The sequence below is a fragment of the Cyprinus carpio genome, unplaced genomic scaffold (genome assembly GCF_018340385.1).
Source record: "Cyprinus carpio isolate SPL01 unplaced genomic scaffold, ASM1834038v1 S000006515, whole genome shotgun sequence".
In the NCBI taxonomy this organism is placed as follows: domain Eukaryota; kingdom Metazoa; phylum Chordata; class Actinopteri; order Cypriniformes; family Cyprinidae; genus Cyprinus; species Cyprinus carpio.
Window position 1 is genome coordinate 150,850 of NW_024879183.1, and position 16,929 is coordinate 167,778.

General features: G+C 39.4%; 1 protein-coding gene and 1 long non-coding RNA gene across 2 annotated transcripts in view; one reads left to right on the forward strand and one right to left on the reverse strand.

Moving 5' to 3' along the window:
* Window positions 1-951: 951 nt before the first annotated feature.
* Window positions 952-16,929, reverse strand: part of LOC122143836 (skin secretory protein xP2-like) — a 31,060-nt gene continuing 15,082 nt past the window's right edge. The window contains exons 2-4 of the mRNA XM_042754440.1: window positions 2,724-3,123; window positions 1,569-1,959; window positions 952-1,488 (exon numbers count right to left, since the gene is read on the reverse strand). Of these exons, the coding sequence (XP_042610374.1) occupies window positions 952-1,488; window positions 1,569-1,959; window positions 2,724-3,123 (1,328 nt within the window). The remainder of the gene's footprint in view (window positions 1,489-1,568; window positions 1,960-2,723; window positions 3,124-16,929) is intronic.
* On the forward strand, window positions 6,111-10,031 carry LOC122143847. Its single transcript, XR_006159397.1, has 4 exons — window positions 6,111-6,229; window positions 7,364-7,598; window positions 7,943-8,093; window positions 9,869-10,031. It is a non-coding gene; the product is annotated as an uncharacterized LOC122143847 (long non-coding RNA).

Sequence of the window (16,929 nt, forward strand, 5' to 3'; positions counted from 1 at the left end):
AAAAAAAATCTTAATCCTTGTCACAAGAAAACATTTCCATTTCATTTTTTTTTTTTCTTGTCATTTTATTTGTTCAAGCCTTGATTATATTGAATTACGAGCTGATGTCCTGTGTTAATTCTAAACATCTATCTTCCAATGAATGTATACCCCGGAGTATTCCCCTTTTCCAACAGCTGATGGGGTATTGCACTTATGGGACCAAATAGATGCATATACAGTAGCTTGTTCGTGTGGGTGTCATGTCTTTCTACATTGGCCTGAAGAAGGCCTATGTAAGGCCAAACATATAGGCATGTTTTAATATGTCCCCAAGACTTAAGTAGCCCACCATTAACTAGTGTGTCCCCTACAAAGGCTTTACTTGGGTGGCAATTTCGCCGCCCAAGAAAGGATGAAACAAGAACTCAAAACTAAACAATACTGCTGCACTAAATTTAAATTAATATTGAGGAAAAAGGAGTGAAAATGGATTTTACTTAAAATTGTAACCAGTTCAGATTAATTTGATCACCTTTAGCCCATTTACGCACTTTTCATTAAAACTATCACAATAATAATTAATAATAATGGAATTTGTTGTGTGTCTGTTAAATTATGTTCATACAACGATACATACATACATATTATTGCTATAATTTAATTGTTGTAAGTGTTATTTCAAATTTGCTAACAATATCAAGGATTATGTCAATAAATAAGCTTAGTTTTATAAACGCCTTCCCATACCATTTATACTTTTTAAACGCCCACAACCCACTTTTTCTGCCTCTTTTGTCCTAGGATAGTTCAAACAGTGTTGGTGTTCAAGGCCCAATCACTAATATAGTGGTACAAACAATTAACATCACGAATGGAATTAGCAATTAGAAAATGTACTTGCCTATTCTCGAGATGACGTCATTCATCGATCCTTCTCTTTTTCCCTGTAGGATTCTTTCAAACTCCCCCTTACAATCCTGATATGGTGTCCATGCATTTTCTTGCGGGCTGGTCTGCATGGGGCCTCTGCCAGGTGATGGGACCAGAGGTGTTGAGGCTGTACGGTGATGGCTGGCTGCACATGGCCTCCACCAGGTGATGGACCAGAGGTGTTGAGGCTGTACGGTGATGGGCCTGGCTGCATGGCCTCCCACCAGGTGATGGACCAGAGGTGTTGAGGCTGTACGGTGATGGGCTGGCTGCATGGCCTCCACCAGGTGATGGACCAGAAGTGTTGATGCTGTACGGGTGATGGGCTGGCTGCATGGCCTCCACCAGTGATGGACCAGAGGTGTTGAGGCTGTACGGGTGATGGGCTGGCTGCATGGCCTCCACCAGGTGATGGACCAGAGGTGTTGTGGTACGGTGATGGGCTGGGTGTATGGCCTCCACCAGGTGATGGACCAGAGGTGTTGAGGCTGTATAACGGTGAGCTTGCTGCATGGCCTCCGCCAGGTGATGGACCAGAGGTGTGGAGGCTGTACGGTGATGGGCTGGGTGCATGGCCTCCACCAGGTGATGGACCAGAGGGAGGTGATGTCATACAGTGATGGACTGGTGTGTATGGCCTCTGCCAGGTGATGGACCAGAGGTGTTGGAGGGTCTGTACGGTGATTGGGCTTGGGTGTATTGGGCCTCCACCAGGTGAGGGACCAGAGGTGTGTGAGGTCATACAGTGATGGACTGGGTGTATGGCCTCCACCAGGTGATGGACCAGGGGTGTTGAGGCTGTACAGTGATGGGCTGGGTGTATGGCCTCGTAAGGGTGATGGACCAATGGTGTTGAGGCTGTACGCTGATGGGCTGGCTGCATGGCCTCTACCAGGTGATGGACCAGAGGTGTTGAGGCTGTACGCTGATGGGCTGGCTGCATGGCCTCCACCAGGTGATGGACCAGAGGTGTTGAGGCTGTACGGTGATGGGCTGGGTGTATGGCCTCTGTAGGGTGATGGACCATGGTCCCCCCCTTTGGCAGAGCTATAATAAAATTACATGGAACCAGAGATGACATTTCTGTAAACACAAATTACCCAGAAGAGCTAATAACCAATAACTACAAAGAACTGACTGGCATAGACATAAATGAAGGGTAGATGCTGCCTTGACAACTGGGGCTGTCTACTCTTTTTTTATGTATATGATGGCCAGTACCAATAATGAAAATAAATGTACTATGACCAAAATCTGCCATATTTATAATCATTTTATACTTTAAAAACATAAAACATTTCAATACTGGAAATAGCTGATCAACAAGATCACAATATGTTGTGACATGTGAGCTCGTAAAAAGATGAACGTTAACGATTCTGATCATTAAGCAAAAATAATAGTCAAAATAATTTTCATCAGGGCCCACGAGTCATTCACATACTATTTACTGAAATACAGTAATGGGCTCTACGCACAGCTCCACTACTTCCTGAATTTAAGACAGCTCCTTTGTTTCCTGTCTTATTGGACAAACTGATTAATCCACTTGTGTCTGACCATTGTGACTCAGACACACGTGGATTAATCAGTTTGTCCAATAATGTAAGGCAGGAAATAAAAGAGCAGCCTTAAGTTCAGGAAGTAGTGGAGCTGTGCATATAGCCTATTCTATTATCATAGATTGGATAACAAAGTTATCCTAATGCTGTTTTTTTTGGTTTTGAACTTTGCCAAATCTGATCGGATAATGATAAAAAGTGTTGAACTCATGGGCCCAGGCGATTATGTAATAATTATGACAAACCTACCCATCGGGTGGTGGTCCAGCTGTGTTGCGGCCTGTTGCATGTCCCCCGTCAGGTGATGGATTCAGCGATGGGATTTTCTCGCCATGCTCAGACAGTGGGCTCCTATCTATTATAATGGTGTCAGACCCTGACGTTATGTCTGATGGCTCATCGCCTTTTAACATATTTAAAAAGGACTCCTGTGGAGTTGGGTGGCCTTTTGGCAGCTTAGCCTGATCTTCCCCTGAAATATATTCAACAGTGGCCTTATAAAATTTACCATCTGACCACTTTGCTAAAACAGGGTCTCCTGATCTAAGATCTTGCAGCTGCACAGGAGCCTCATCTCTTGCCAAAATGTCAGATCCTTTAAAGATTTTGCCGGTATAACCATCCTCCCATCTGACAAATGCAACACACCCTGAGAGAGAGAGAGAGAGAGAGAGAAGAGAGAGAGAGAGGAGAGAGAGAGAATGTTTAATTCTATTTTGGCCACAACAATTTAGACTGGTATTTTTAGGACATTATTTGGACAATAATGTTATGATTATTACCCCCGTATATAACAGAAACTATTACGTTAATACTTACCAGATTGCTCATTTGGGGGAGGGGAGCCCATCACCTTCATATTCTGAACCCGAACCCTCATCCTCTCCATCACCCAGCACTCCTCCATCCTCAAAACTAAAATGTAAAATACATTTTAGATCATTAACGCTAAGTATAATATAAATAGACACTATTTTAACCTAATTCACTTCATATCTTTGAGGCAAGAATGGTATCAAAATGAGCAAAAATCAAATCAAATTATTTTCCTAATTGATTGTTAGTTTTATAACCTATAAAACCACCAAGATTAAAAATAATTTAAAGATCATGAACCATGATAGCATCCCTATTCTTGGGTGAGCTTTTGCAGAAAATCTGCTCACAACATACGGACTCGTGACACAATATTTATGAACTTGCAGATCTGAAATTTCAGAGATATTTAGCTAGTGTAGAGCAAAAATAGGAGGGCGAGTCCAGTCAACTAAGTCAAATTTAAATTTAATTAAATCGTGACCTTTATTTTTTTTAAATCAAAGTCAAATCAAATCATGGTTTTCACAAGAATTGCCACACCCTAGAATTTCACAGTCAAAGAAAATGAATAAAATAAATGAACATCTGGTAACATGTAGGCTAATCAATATTTCAATTAGATATTCACAAGTGTACTGCTCGTGGATCTTAATAGGCTCTATGCACAGCTTCACTACTTCCTGAACTTCAGTCAGCTCCTTGGTTTCCTATCTTCTATTATTGGACAAACTGATTAATTCAGGAGTGTGTCGGATTAGTGTTTCTGTGACTACATAGGTCAGGCACACCTGGATTAATCAATCAGTCTGTCCAATTATAGCAGACAGGAACGGAATGGTATTCCACACTGAGTTGTTGGCAGCCACCACAGGTGGATCTTAATTAGGAAGCTGAGCACATACTGAGCGGACTGGGCGAAACGGAATGGTATTCCACACTGAGTTGTTGGCAGCCACCACAGGTGGATCTTAATTAGCTAGGGCGAATTCATGTTACTCTCTTCAATGCATCGAATAAAACAAAAAATAATTTTATCACACACATTTAGGGCTGGGATAAACGATTATTTTTTAAACGATTAATCTAGCGATTATTTTTTCGATGCATCGATTAATCTGACGATTAATTTTTTCAGACCAATTCGATTTCGATTATCTCCCCATTAATTGACTACTGACAATTTATACATGTTGATTTACCTATCTGAATGAAAAAAAACATGAATTCCTTAACATTGCAATATATGTTTATTGCTCTTAAAATTACAAAATAAAAGACTGACTAAGAATGCATTACTTTGCACTTGTATAGAGATAGCATTCAATAAAACCTTGAAGCCTTGAAAACACATAGCTTACTGAAACAAGCTTACTGAACATTACTGAAAAAAAAGTTCTTTCAGATGAAAATAACAACTACTTGATGTCTAGCATTCAATAAAAAAGGTCACCCAAAATACATGTTTAGAGCAATTGAAAGAATACAGTAACCAATGTAAACTTGAGGGCTTTAAGCTAATACAGAGAGTGCTTTTACAAAAAAATAAATAAAAAAAAATTACCAGTGAGAGCCAGCAGCCTGTCATGGAGAAAAAAAAATCTCCGAATGCTCCACGTGAAAACGTTCCGCCCTTTTTCTATCGTGTCTAATGATTTTGGTTAATATGCACGAGGGAGAGAGAGCTCGTGTTGTTTGAAGTCTTCTACATCACCCACCGATCAAACTCTCTCTCGTACGCGCCCTGTCAGGCGCAGCAGTCATTCTATTCTACATCACTCACCGATCAAATAAGGACATAACATCTACCAAAAAAAAGATCAAATAACAAAAAACACAAGATTGGTTACGTTTCAAACAATGTTGATCCGGCCATCGCGTATATTAAGCGCACATAAGGTAAACGTTTTGCAAACGTTTTTTAGAGAAATAAAAACAGGTCGACGAATTGATGCTCATATTTTGCGTCGACATATTTTTTGCGTCGACGTCATCGATGACCTCGACGCGTTGTCCCAGCCCTACATATTGGGTTTTGTGCGTTGCGGCCCGTTCCATAAGCTCCAGTCCCGAGCGTAACATGAACCCGCCCTAGCAAATTAAGATCAACCTGCCGCAGCTGCCACCAACTCAGCGTGCGACACCATCCTGTTTCTCCCAGTCCGGTCATTAATATGAGCTCAGCTTCCCCAATTAAGATCCACCGATCGCCAGTTCTCAAACTGTTTTCATTTCAAGGACCCCCAGTTTGATATGCAACGTAGAACCTAACATTAGCCGTTAGCTAACGTTAACATTAGCTAACTTAGCCAACCATCCCATTTTCGACGGGCTGAATACAGTTCGGAGTTTCTTTGTCAATTACTTGTTGGACAGACACCTAATTACCTAATCCCCACCTTCCATTATTATGATAATGTCAAAAGAATTTCATTCTTACCTCTTCGGCGTGGCAGGGGGCAAAGCCAACAGGTGCAGCAGCAGTGACCAACGCACTTCTCTCATCCCAGCGAAATTACGAATTGGCGCCAAGACCCGCCCTCCAATCTTCTTCTTCTATTTTTATCTGGCGGTTGACAACTTGTTGTTGTATTACCGCCACCGCTCTGGAGTATACCCACAGATTATATTTCCTTTAATTATACTATTAAATTCTTTTTAAAAGCCCTGTATTCTTTAAAAAAGATAACAAAAATTTTATTTGTTCAGGTCCTATCCCCTGACCAATCCGCTATCCTAACCTTAACCACTCGAGGTGAAAAGTCTAATCAATCGTGAGCCATGCAATGAGCTGCTTCGTAGGGCGGGTCTTGGCGCTACCGTTCAGCTTCTTCTTCTTTTTTCGGCGGTTACTGCACTGCCCGCTGTGGAGTGTGGGGCAGAAATGGCTCGAGTTTGGAAGAAACAGCAAAGCTCTCTGTAAAGGATAATGACTAACGGTAAGTAATAGTAGTGGTAATAGTAATAACGGACACTTTTATCACACAAGAGGTAGGATTCTTGGAGTAACGTCACCGCATTGCGAATGCCACATTCAAGGGGCTACCACTAGCTATGCTAACGTTACTTAGCTACACCTAGCTAACAGGCCTACTGTAAATGTTTGTCTACAGAACTCCAGTCTGTCTATCACCAGACCAAGTTCAAGAATCAAATCGCCGGCAGAGAGGGCAGGGTTTACCCAGACTAGCAGAACTCTATTCTTTATTAAAATAATTACAACTCGCTATATATATCTATGGTTACAAATCTCCTAGACTTCAGACTCTTCAGAAATGTCAAAACATATGAGAAATACACGTGTGTATTTGTGGAATTATTTGGCACAAAACATGTCTTAGTGACATTGAAACTCTGGTATTCATTCAATGGTGATCATAAGCCGAGCTGTATTTGTTCTTGATCATTTATATTTCATGCTACTACATAATTAATAGATTATTTATAAAAATATCAGGAGATATAATTTACATGAGTTAGTAATACAAATAACTTGCATTAAATTTACATTTTGGTGATCAATTGATCATCAATGATCAATACTTTTGGTACTTAAAGAATATGATGTTAATAATTAGTTTGTAGTTTGACTTAAGATTTTGAAATTGTGGTACATAACAGTGCAGTAGCCGAATATTAATAAAACAGCTCTATATTATTTCTGATACCAGTTATTGCTATTATTATTGTTAAAATGACCGTAGTCTCCCTGTTTCCCCCTGCTGTTCAGTAAACAGAAAATGCATTTTCGAGATATTCATTTTATCCAATTAGGAGAGAGAATTCATGCAGGATGAAGAATAAACAAGTGAAAGTAGAAGTGATAAAATAAGAGAAACTTTATCTATCGTAGGGGGAAATCAAAAAGAGAAACAAAATCTACACTATCTAAAAAACAAAATTCATTCCATCAACGAAAATTGACACTTTCTAAGAAATGTATTTCTGTTTACTAAAGAGCTGATTAGATGTAAACCTCTGTTACTGAATAAACGCTTCATCAGAATATAGAGTTTTACTTTTACAAAAAGTTCCACTGTATATTCCATCAACTTGGGTCTGTATTTATATAGTATTGGAGTGTCAAAATGACCAGACGAAAACCTGGAAAACGATGGAGAAGGACTGGTAATGAAGAAGACCCAAATAAACGACCAAGACGGGCTGCACAATTGATGAGTAGCCTGGCATAGTTGTGTTGCAGTAAATTTGCAGCAGATAGGATATTTAATGCCTTATTTTCCTCCCTGCAGTCATCCCTCCCTGCAGCCGCCAGTGTTCATGTGGAGACTGATCAGCAATATTTAGGTAACTTTTGAAATGTGTTGGTGTGTGTTTAATGTTCAAAAGCCACACCCAGTCCCATGTGCAGAGGAGAGAGAGATCCTGAACAGAATTAGTTCTGATCAAGAATCACAGGCCCTGTAAATAGATAGATTAGTAGATAGAATGCAGTCTACAGTTGGTCAAACCAAGCATGGCAAAATAGCTTTCTCTGAGTTTAATAAAAGAATTCTCACCCGAAATCTGTTTCTAGCAACAAATCAAAAAAACATAAGAAAACCAAAAAATGTAATTTAAGCAAAATGAGACTCTAATATTGATCTAGAAAAAAGGTGTGAACCACTGATGTGTCCTCTTGTCTGTGTCAGGAGGTAGCAGCAGCGGAACACAGCAGGGGGGGGGTGCCTCCTGGAGGAACCCAAAACGCTGCACTTCAAGGGGAACACGCCCAACATCCAGGTGTCCATGCAGGATGTACCGCACTCACTCTCGGACATCAAGTCTCTCACCACCTGCCAGGTACACACACCCTGTCTGTCTGTCTGTCTGTAATGATGTACAGTATATTTTGTCACTGAGCAGGGGTCTCATTTATAAAGCGTGCGTACGCACAAAAAAGGCCTAAAAACATGCATACGCCACATTCTACCCACAACTATTGATATATAAAACAAACTTGACGGGATAATTTGCGCACCTGCACGCAAACTCTGACCCATGCGTACGAACGTTTTGGAGACGGCGCAGTTTGGCGACACCGATGGTGAGCTGGAGTTAAATGTCTTTTTGGTCACTTTTAGGCAGAAAATCAAAGAAAATTATACAGCTACAGAAAGATAATACAAATATAATTTCACTCACCAAGCATATCACTTGAAGCAAATATCCATCCATTCTTAAATGTCCGCGTCAGCGAGCGCGTTGGGCCGTTTAGTGAAACTGACGCATAATATAGCCTGACGTAAAACCGTAAATCTTCATTATGAGTAGTAATCATAAATAGGCTACAGTGCATGTTCACAATAACAGTTTAAATAAATAAATTAATAATTTACTAAACTATATGTTTTACTTCTAATATTAAACATTTAGATTGAACCATTCTCATTGGAGTTAAACACTTAAAATAGGCCTACATGAAATCATTACATCGCCAGACAAGTTCATTTGATCTTGGTCTGTAGAGAGAGAAATAATCTGCGAACATAGATTGAAATGCACATAATCTTAGAATAATTTCTTAATGCGCATGTGAACGCCATCAGAGTTTATCACAGGTTCGCATTAAAGTCTGTGTAGAGAGAACGGTGTCATCTTAGCGGCCCCTAATTTAATAACTAATGAATGTTGCGACGGAAGTGAAGTAATCACAACTAACTTTAGCTAGAAAAAGCTAGATAAATAGCTAGATAATACCAAGTATTATCCATTTGTCTCTGTAAAGCTGCTTTGAAACAGCCTACACTGTTAAAAGCGCTATATAAATGAAGATGACTTGACTTGACAAAAATTTAAATATTCAATAAATAGAAATATTTGTTGTGGATGTAATGCTTTTGAACACTTTTCTTCTGGCATGCTGTGCTTTAATGTTTTAACTATAATTGCTTATCATGATAGCTGAATATTAAATGAATAGATGAATAATTGTCTGAGAAAATAGCTTCGTGCAAATAATGCACAACATGGTCTAAATCTGTTTCAATTAAAAATACGATTTAGCCCGTGGAAAAGATTGAGAAAAATAAATGTATTTTACACTATTTCATTTATTTATTTAAAAAAAAGGCAAACTAAATTATTTTTATTAATGTGACGTGACGCACATCCATATTTCATATTGACTAATGTCTTGTAGCCTACCTACCGGTAAACATGTTAGATGATCACGTGGATGAATAATCATATGCAAATGATATGCAGATGAGGATATGCATAGTAAATCTAGGCATTGTAAGCTCCTTATATGGTTATTTCGGGGAGGAGACGCATGTGCGCACAATCTTCCGCTGACTGGGATTTATAAAGTGAATGTTGCGCAGGTTCTGGCGTACGCACGGTTTTATAAGTCTGAATATTTTTTTTTGCGCACGCCATTTTTGGCTTTCAGGCGCACGTACACTTTTAGTAAGGATCCTACGCACAGTTTTATAAATGAGACCCCAGATCCTGCTAAAATATGACACAATAATCTGAGTGTAAGAAAGTGATATACAGGTTGAGAGGATATAGGTTTTGTGTTGTGACAAGATGTTTTTTGACCCTTAATGATTTTTATTCTATTTAATTACCAGCACAAGGTAGCGTGGCACAAGAGAGTATTTCAACTGTTAACTCTGTCGAAGAAAATGAAGAACCATCTTCCAGATCAGCCTTCAGAGATCCTCCTGATGACCTAACAACTGAACTAGATGGCAATGCTGAGTATGATCCATCTCAATTATTTGAGGAAGCTCTCCCTGATGTGGGGGATAGGGCTGGACAATATATCGAACGATATGATCATGCGCATCTCATCAGTAAAGCCGAGGACTGTGCAGAAGAGTCAAATTTCAAGGACACAGCACACAAACCATTATATGACAATGCATCAATAACTGTTGCAGAGAGCCTTCTGATCATCATGGCTTACGTAAACTGTCATAAAGTAACTGATAAGGCCCTTAGTGATTTGCTTAAAATGTTTAAGTTGGTTTGTCCTGATAGTCTGAATACAGACTGCTTAAACAGTGTACAGAAGTTAAAAGACTTTTTTTTTCTCACATGCTGCATCATCTCCTATTGTATTGCATAAATATTGCAGTACTTGTTTTGGGTCATTAGAAGGTGAACAATTACAATGTCTATCTTGTGGGACCAGTGTGTCAGAAGAAAGATCCTCATCCTTCATAGAGGTTCCAATTGATGCTCAAATAAGGTCATTGTTTCTCAAGCCAGGTTTTCAGGAGAAACTTAACTTTAGATTAAGCAGGAAGAAGACAGATCCTAACAACATTGAAGATATATATGATGCAGAAATTTACAAACAGCTTCTGTAGATGGGGGTGGTCCTCTTAGTGACCCTAAAAACATCTCACTTACTTGGAACACAGATGGGGTACCTATTTTCAAATCGTCCAAGTTTTCAGTGTGCCCTTTTTATTGTATCATCAATGAACTGAGTTTCATGGAACGCACAAAAAGAGAGAGATATAATATTTGCTGGACTTTGGTATGGGGACTCAAACCCATCCATGGTTACATTCCTTAGACCACTAGGTGACACACTGAGTAAACTTGCAGATGATGGAATTCTTGTGCAACCTGCAGAGTTGACATCTGAACCTTTTGTGTGTAAAGTGCTCACCATTGCTGGAACATGCGACTTACCTGCTAAAGCATTAGTCCTTAATTCAATACAATGGGAAATTTGGATGTCATAAATGTGAGCAGCCAGGAGAGACTGTAAAGACAGGGGAAAGGGGACATGTTCATGCATTTCCATACCAACATAGAGATCCAAAAGGCCCACTGCGCACAAATGAAAAGTTTGCTCTGGATATGAAAATCTCAAATGAGACCAAAACCCCCGTTAAAGGGGTGAAGGGTCCCTGTTGGCTTAGCAAACTTAAATGTTATAACCTTATCAAAGGCACTGCCATAGATTACATGCACTCAGTCCTTCTTGGAGTGATGCGCCTTCTGATGGTTCTGTGGTTTTCTCCAGAGTTTTTCTCGTCAGCCCTTCAGCATGGCAAAAAATGCAAAGGAAATTGACAGGCGATTTCAGGATATCTCTCCTCCATCCTCCACTCGATATCCTCGATTAGTGACATCTCACAGAATGTTTTTTAAAGCATCAGAATATCGGGATATTTTGATCTTCTATGGACCTGTTGTTTTTCCGTGGAATTCTTGCAACACTGTACTACAAGCACTTCCTTCTACTAAGTGAATTGTTCCCAAATGGCTAATCTATATGGTGAGCGGTACGAAACTGCAAATGTACACCTTCCATTTCAACTACAATTTTGTTCCCAAATGGCTAATCTATATGGTGAGCGGTACGAAACTGCAAATGTACACCTTCTTGTGCACCTAGCAGACAGTGTGAAGGCCCTTGGTCCATTATGGACTCATTCGTGTTTCCATTTTGAGGACAAGATGGCTATTTTGTTAAGGCTCATACATGGCACTCAAAATATACCTATGCAGATGGTCCATGCAGTCAAACTTGTGCAGTCTATTCCTGTTATTTCACAAACCATAAAACCAGGGAATGCCATAGCTGAATTTTACACACGGATGACTAAAGATGATAGTTTCTGTCAGGAAAACAATGATTTGTCTAGGACCAAACTATATGGAGCATCTAGTGAACTTCAACTGGACACAGTTCAACTCTCTACATTGGAAAGACATACTGGTCATTGCATCAGTTCTAAAAACAGTAAGGATCTTTTCACAGGGCACAAGTTAAGAGAAATTATCTCACATCAAAACACTATGGGAAAGGCAATAGAAGAAACAACTTTACAGTCGTTTTTTCTAGTGATGGACAAAGAAAGTATGGACAGATTGAGTACTTCTTTACCTCATAACATTCATATGCCAAATGGGCCCTTGTTCATGAATTCAAAGTTGCTGGTTTTTCTTTGCTGCATGATAGTATAACAAATGGTACATGCAGTCATGTTGTTCCCCTATTGGAAACCTCTGTTAATACAGTAGTTTCCTTGGATCATATATTGGGTAAAGTTGTTTTCTTTGACTTGACATCTATGCCTGGCATTGTTTTTGTAGCTAATTTCCCAAACACACTTGAAAAGTTTTAACCCCTTAATATTGGGTTTATACTGGATGCAACAGTGGGTCATGGTCAGGGTGTGTGGTGGCAAGATGAATTGCCTCTATTGTATTATCAGGGTGCTTGAATGAATTGAATTAAAACAGCATGTGCTCTATTATGTGTTACACACTCTTTTACTGCTCTATACAATAGAGCTTTGCTGTGAATTCTGTCAAAACAGCACAATGTCAGCATTTAGAAAGTTCACAAAGGTGTCTTTTGAGCACATCATGGCTTATGTTTTGATGGGTTACGTTTTGGAACTCAAAATTGTAATTAATGAATTGTATGGCTTGTGTCAGAAATCAACACATTTTGTAAGTTGAACATTATGTAAACCATCTTAAATTATTTGCCTGAATTGATTACTTCTTTTCTTAAATTTTGCGCTGAGATAAATTGAGATGTGATTGAGCTATAATATTAAATAATGTCTCATATTGAGACTAATTTGAGAGCTTGCACTACTCTATTTTTTCTTTTTCCCGAAACACTAGAAAGAGACAACTGTAAGAGAATCTGAGAACTCAAATAGTGAGCAGTACGAGACATATTTCTCCCTGAGATATAACTGAGATCAAATTGAGACATATTTGAAAGCGGCACAGTATATGTCTCATTTTTTCTCTTAGTTGAGATCAGGAAAAGAGACAGCTGTGAGAGAATTTAGAGAACTTGCACTGTGCTCAATGTGAGACTTAATTCTCAGGAGAGACATTTGAGAAGAATGAGAAAACAGACACTTTGGTCTCAATTAGTGCTCTGGGTGTGTTCGTACTGCACTATGATCAGAAACAGGAGCTCACACACTGCATGACTTCACAATGGGGTCGTACACTAGTGTTACATTTTGTTAAAAAAGGTTTTGCTCTTATACTAAATATCTTGCACTTGTAAGTCCTTTATAGTGTGTTTGGAAAATGTGGTGTATACATTGCTGGACAATGAAGATAAATTTAAACATTTAAACTAGTAACCCTTGATATTCTCAAAAGTTTAATGCTGAAGAAAAACCTGATATCTCAATGAGACATATAAGAGAATCAGCTCTTAGTATCCTGATTCTGATATTCTAGGTACAGTAAATGATACTTGTTATACAAGTCAAAGCCTACTAATCAAGTATTTTGAAAAAAAAAAAAAGCTGTCTCAGGAATGTTCATGTTCAATGTTTTTTGAGCAATTGTTTCCTTTTTTGCCCTCAAACAGATCATTGCAGATTGCTTGTATAAGGTCCTCCATATGAGCCGACAATGCAGGATGAAAAGTTTTGCTTGCTTAACACGACCTGTCCAGCCTTTGCCTGCCATCATGTCTTCCACATTGACTCTTTTTTTGAGCCCTGTCGAATGCTCTGGAAGATCTCCTGACACACTGATTGTTATCAACAAAAACAATAGGGTATAGATTTTCAATTTCTAAACAAAATTGTCATACATATACCTGTATTTCAGAATCACTGAAAAGAGAAAACTTCTTGTCGTTTCACCTCCTCAAAAAGTCCTATATTTAGAAAATTACGGTTGGATAACACTTTACCTGCATTGACTTTTCAAGTCGTTTAGAATAATCAGGACACACACATATGAGACATATCTCTTGTAGGTCATGTGCAGACGCCACAGATCATCTGTCAGTAGAACCTCTGTTTTCAGAGAGGTCCCTTTCTGCCATCTAAAACAATAAATAAATACATGAAACAAAAATAGTAAACCATTTCAACAATTTAAGTTTAATACACAAAAATAAAAAGAACAAAAATGAAATCCTGTAGTTAAACTAATCTAATATAAATTTGTTGCAGTACAATGCACTGAATTGTTGTTGAATAGTCAATAGTGTTGCCATGGAAAAAGAAAACATTAGGCTGCAAAACGATCTCCAGCACAGAATGAATGTGTGAACTTGTAAAAGCTGTTCCTCCATATGCTTTACAGAACTGTGCAATACTTGTGTCGAGAATCTAAAAAAATAAATATAAGAATAAATATAAATAAAAGAATAAATATAAAATATAAAACATAATAAAGTGTTTGCAATATTACCAGATAAAATTAAGTAAATACTAACGTCATTGTTTAGCCATGGTAAACATTTCTTCTGTGGACACAGTGTCTTAAAATCTTCCAGTGTGACCTTCTGTTTCTCCTTTGCTTTGTCGTTGTTGTCCTGAACATTATAAAAACGAAGCTAGTAAAATTTGCACTTCATCAGAATTGATAATGCAATGAACTTTTTAACTAAAAATGACCTGCTTTGAGGTGTTGATAGCATAACCACAACATTCAGATGTTTGTCCCAGTCATTCCGTTTATCATTGCAGTACTTGGACTAAGTAAGTACTTTATTTCTATTGCACCTTTCTAGAGCAAAGTTTTGAACTGTTTTTTAAAAAAGCAGTTCTCCTCTTGATGGTCTGGTTTATCCTATAATCCTAGCCATTTGACCGGAGGTGATAAGCTGATGTCTCGCACCGCTTCACACACAAGATACTGAACATGTCCTCATTGACCTGATGGCAGAAATGTGTGATTTGGTATGGTAGTAATCACAACATATTGCAAATAATACAAATAACGCAAAACTGTGTGCGAAGTATTAATAACCTGGTTCACAAACTCCCTCCCTTTGGTCAGTGATTATTCTTACCGGCACTCCAAATACAAACAGTTTCTCAGGTACTGTTGACTAAAACTAAATAGGATAAGTCTATTATTCAGAAGGCTAGTCCATTTTGCTGAAACTTCATTGCAGCAACTCAAAATGGTACTCAGTATTTTGTATGGCCCTCACGTGTTTGTATGCATGCCTGACAACATTGGGGCAAGCTCCTAATGACACGACGGATGATGTTCTGGGGTGTTTCCTCCCAGATCTGGACCAGGGCTTCACAGAGCTCCTGGACAGTCTGAGGTGTAACCTGGACTGAAACATAATGACCCAGAGGTGTGCTATTAGATTTAGATCAGGGGAGTGTGGAGGACATTCAATGGTATCAGTTCTTTTATCCCCCAGGAACTGCCTGCATACTCTCTCCACATGAGGCTGGCCATTGAACCCAGGACCACACTGCACCAGTGCAGGGTCTGACAGTGTGTCCAGGATTTCATCCTGATACCTAATAACAGTCAGGGTGCCTGGTCTAGCCTGTAGAGGGCTGTGTGTCCCTCCATGGATGTGCCTCCCCAGACCACCACTGACCAATCACCAAACCGGTCATGCGGAACGGTGTTATAGGCAGCATAACGTTCTCCACAGCTTCTCCAGACCCTTTCACATTTGTCACATGTGCTCAGGGTAAACCTCCTCTAATCTGTGAAAAGCACAGAGCGCCAGAGGCGGACCTGCCAATTCTGGTGTTTAATGGCAAATGCCAATCGAGCGCCACGGTGCCATTAAAAGTCTTATATGGTACAAGAAAGTCTTAATTATGATTTCAAGAAATCTTACATTTCGTTAGGGAAAGACAAGAATTGCGATATGGCTTAATGTGACGATTAAACTTAAAGGGATAGTTTCACCCAAAAATGAAAATTATGTCATTAATGACTCACCCTCATGTCGTTCTCAAACCCGTGAGACCTCCGTTCATCTTCGGAACACAGTATAAGAAATTTTTAGATTTAGTCCGAGAGCTTTCAGTCCCTCCATTGAGAATGTATGTACGATACACTGTCCACGTCCAGAAAGGTAATAAAAACATCTTCAAAGTAGTCCATGTGACATCAGAGGGTCCGTTAGAATTTATTGAACCATCGAAAATACATTTTGGTCCAAAAATATCAAAAACTACGACTTTATTCAGCATTGACTTCTCTACCCGGGTCTGTTATGAGCGCGTTCACAATACTGCAGTTTAGTGATATCCGGTTCGCGAACGAATCACTCGATGTAACCGGATCTTCTTGAACCAGTTCACCAAATCGAACTGAATCGTTTGAAACGGTTTCGCGTCAACAATAAGCATTAATCCACAAATGACTTAAGCTGTTAACTTTTTTAACATGGCTGACACTCCCTCTGAGTTCAAATAAACCAATATCCCGGAGTAATTCATTTACTCAAAACAGTACACTGACTGAACCGAGCCAGATAACAAACGAAACATTGACTCGTTCTCGAGTCAAGAACCATTTCTGTCGGACGCGTCCGATTCGAGAACCGAGGTGCTGATGAATACTGCGCATGCGGATGAAGCAGACTGACACACAGCGAGTTTTTCTGAACCGAACTGGTTCTTTTGGTGATTGATTCTGAACCGATTTTTCTGTGCTAATGTTATGAGCGCGGGTAAACCGAAGGCTTGAAGCTAAGGGCAATCATCGCCAATGAGTCATTACGTCGAGCGGGCAAAAAAGAACTGGTGAGTGAACCGTTTTCGGCCAACCGGTTTTATTGCAATCAAACTGTCCGAAAAAGAACCGTGTTCACCCGGAGAAGAACAGGAACTTCCCTCACTACTAAACCGGTGATGATGCACCCCAACCACCCCCCTGCCGAAACCGCTGCAACCGGTTCTTTAACTCG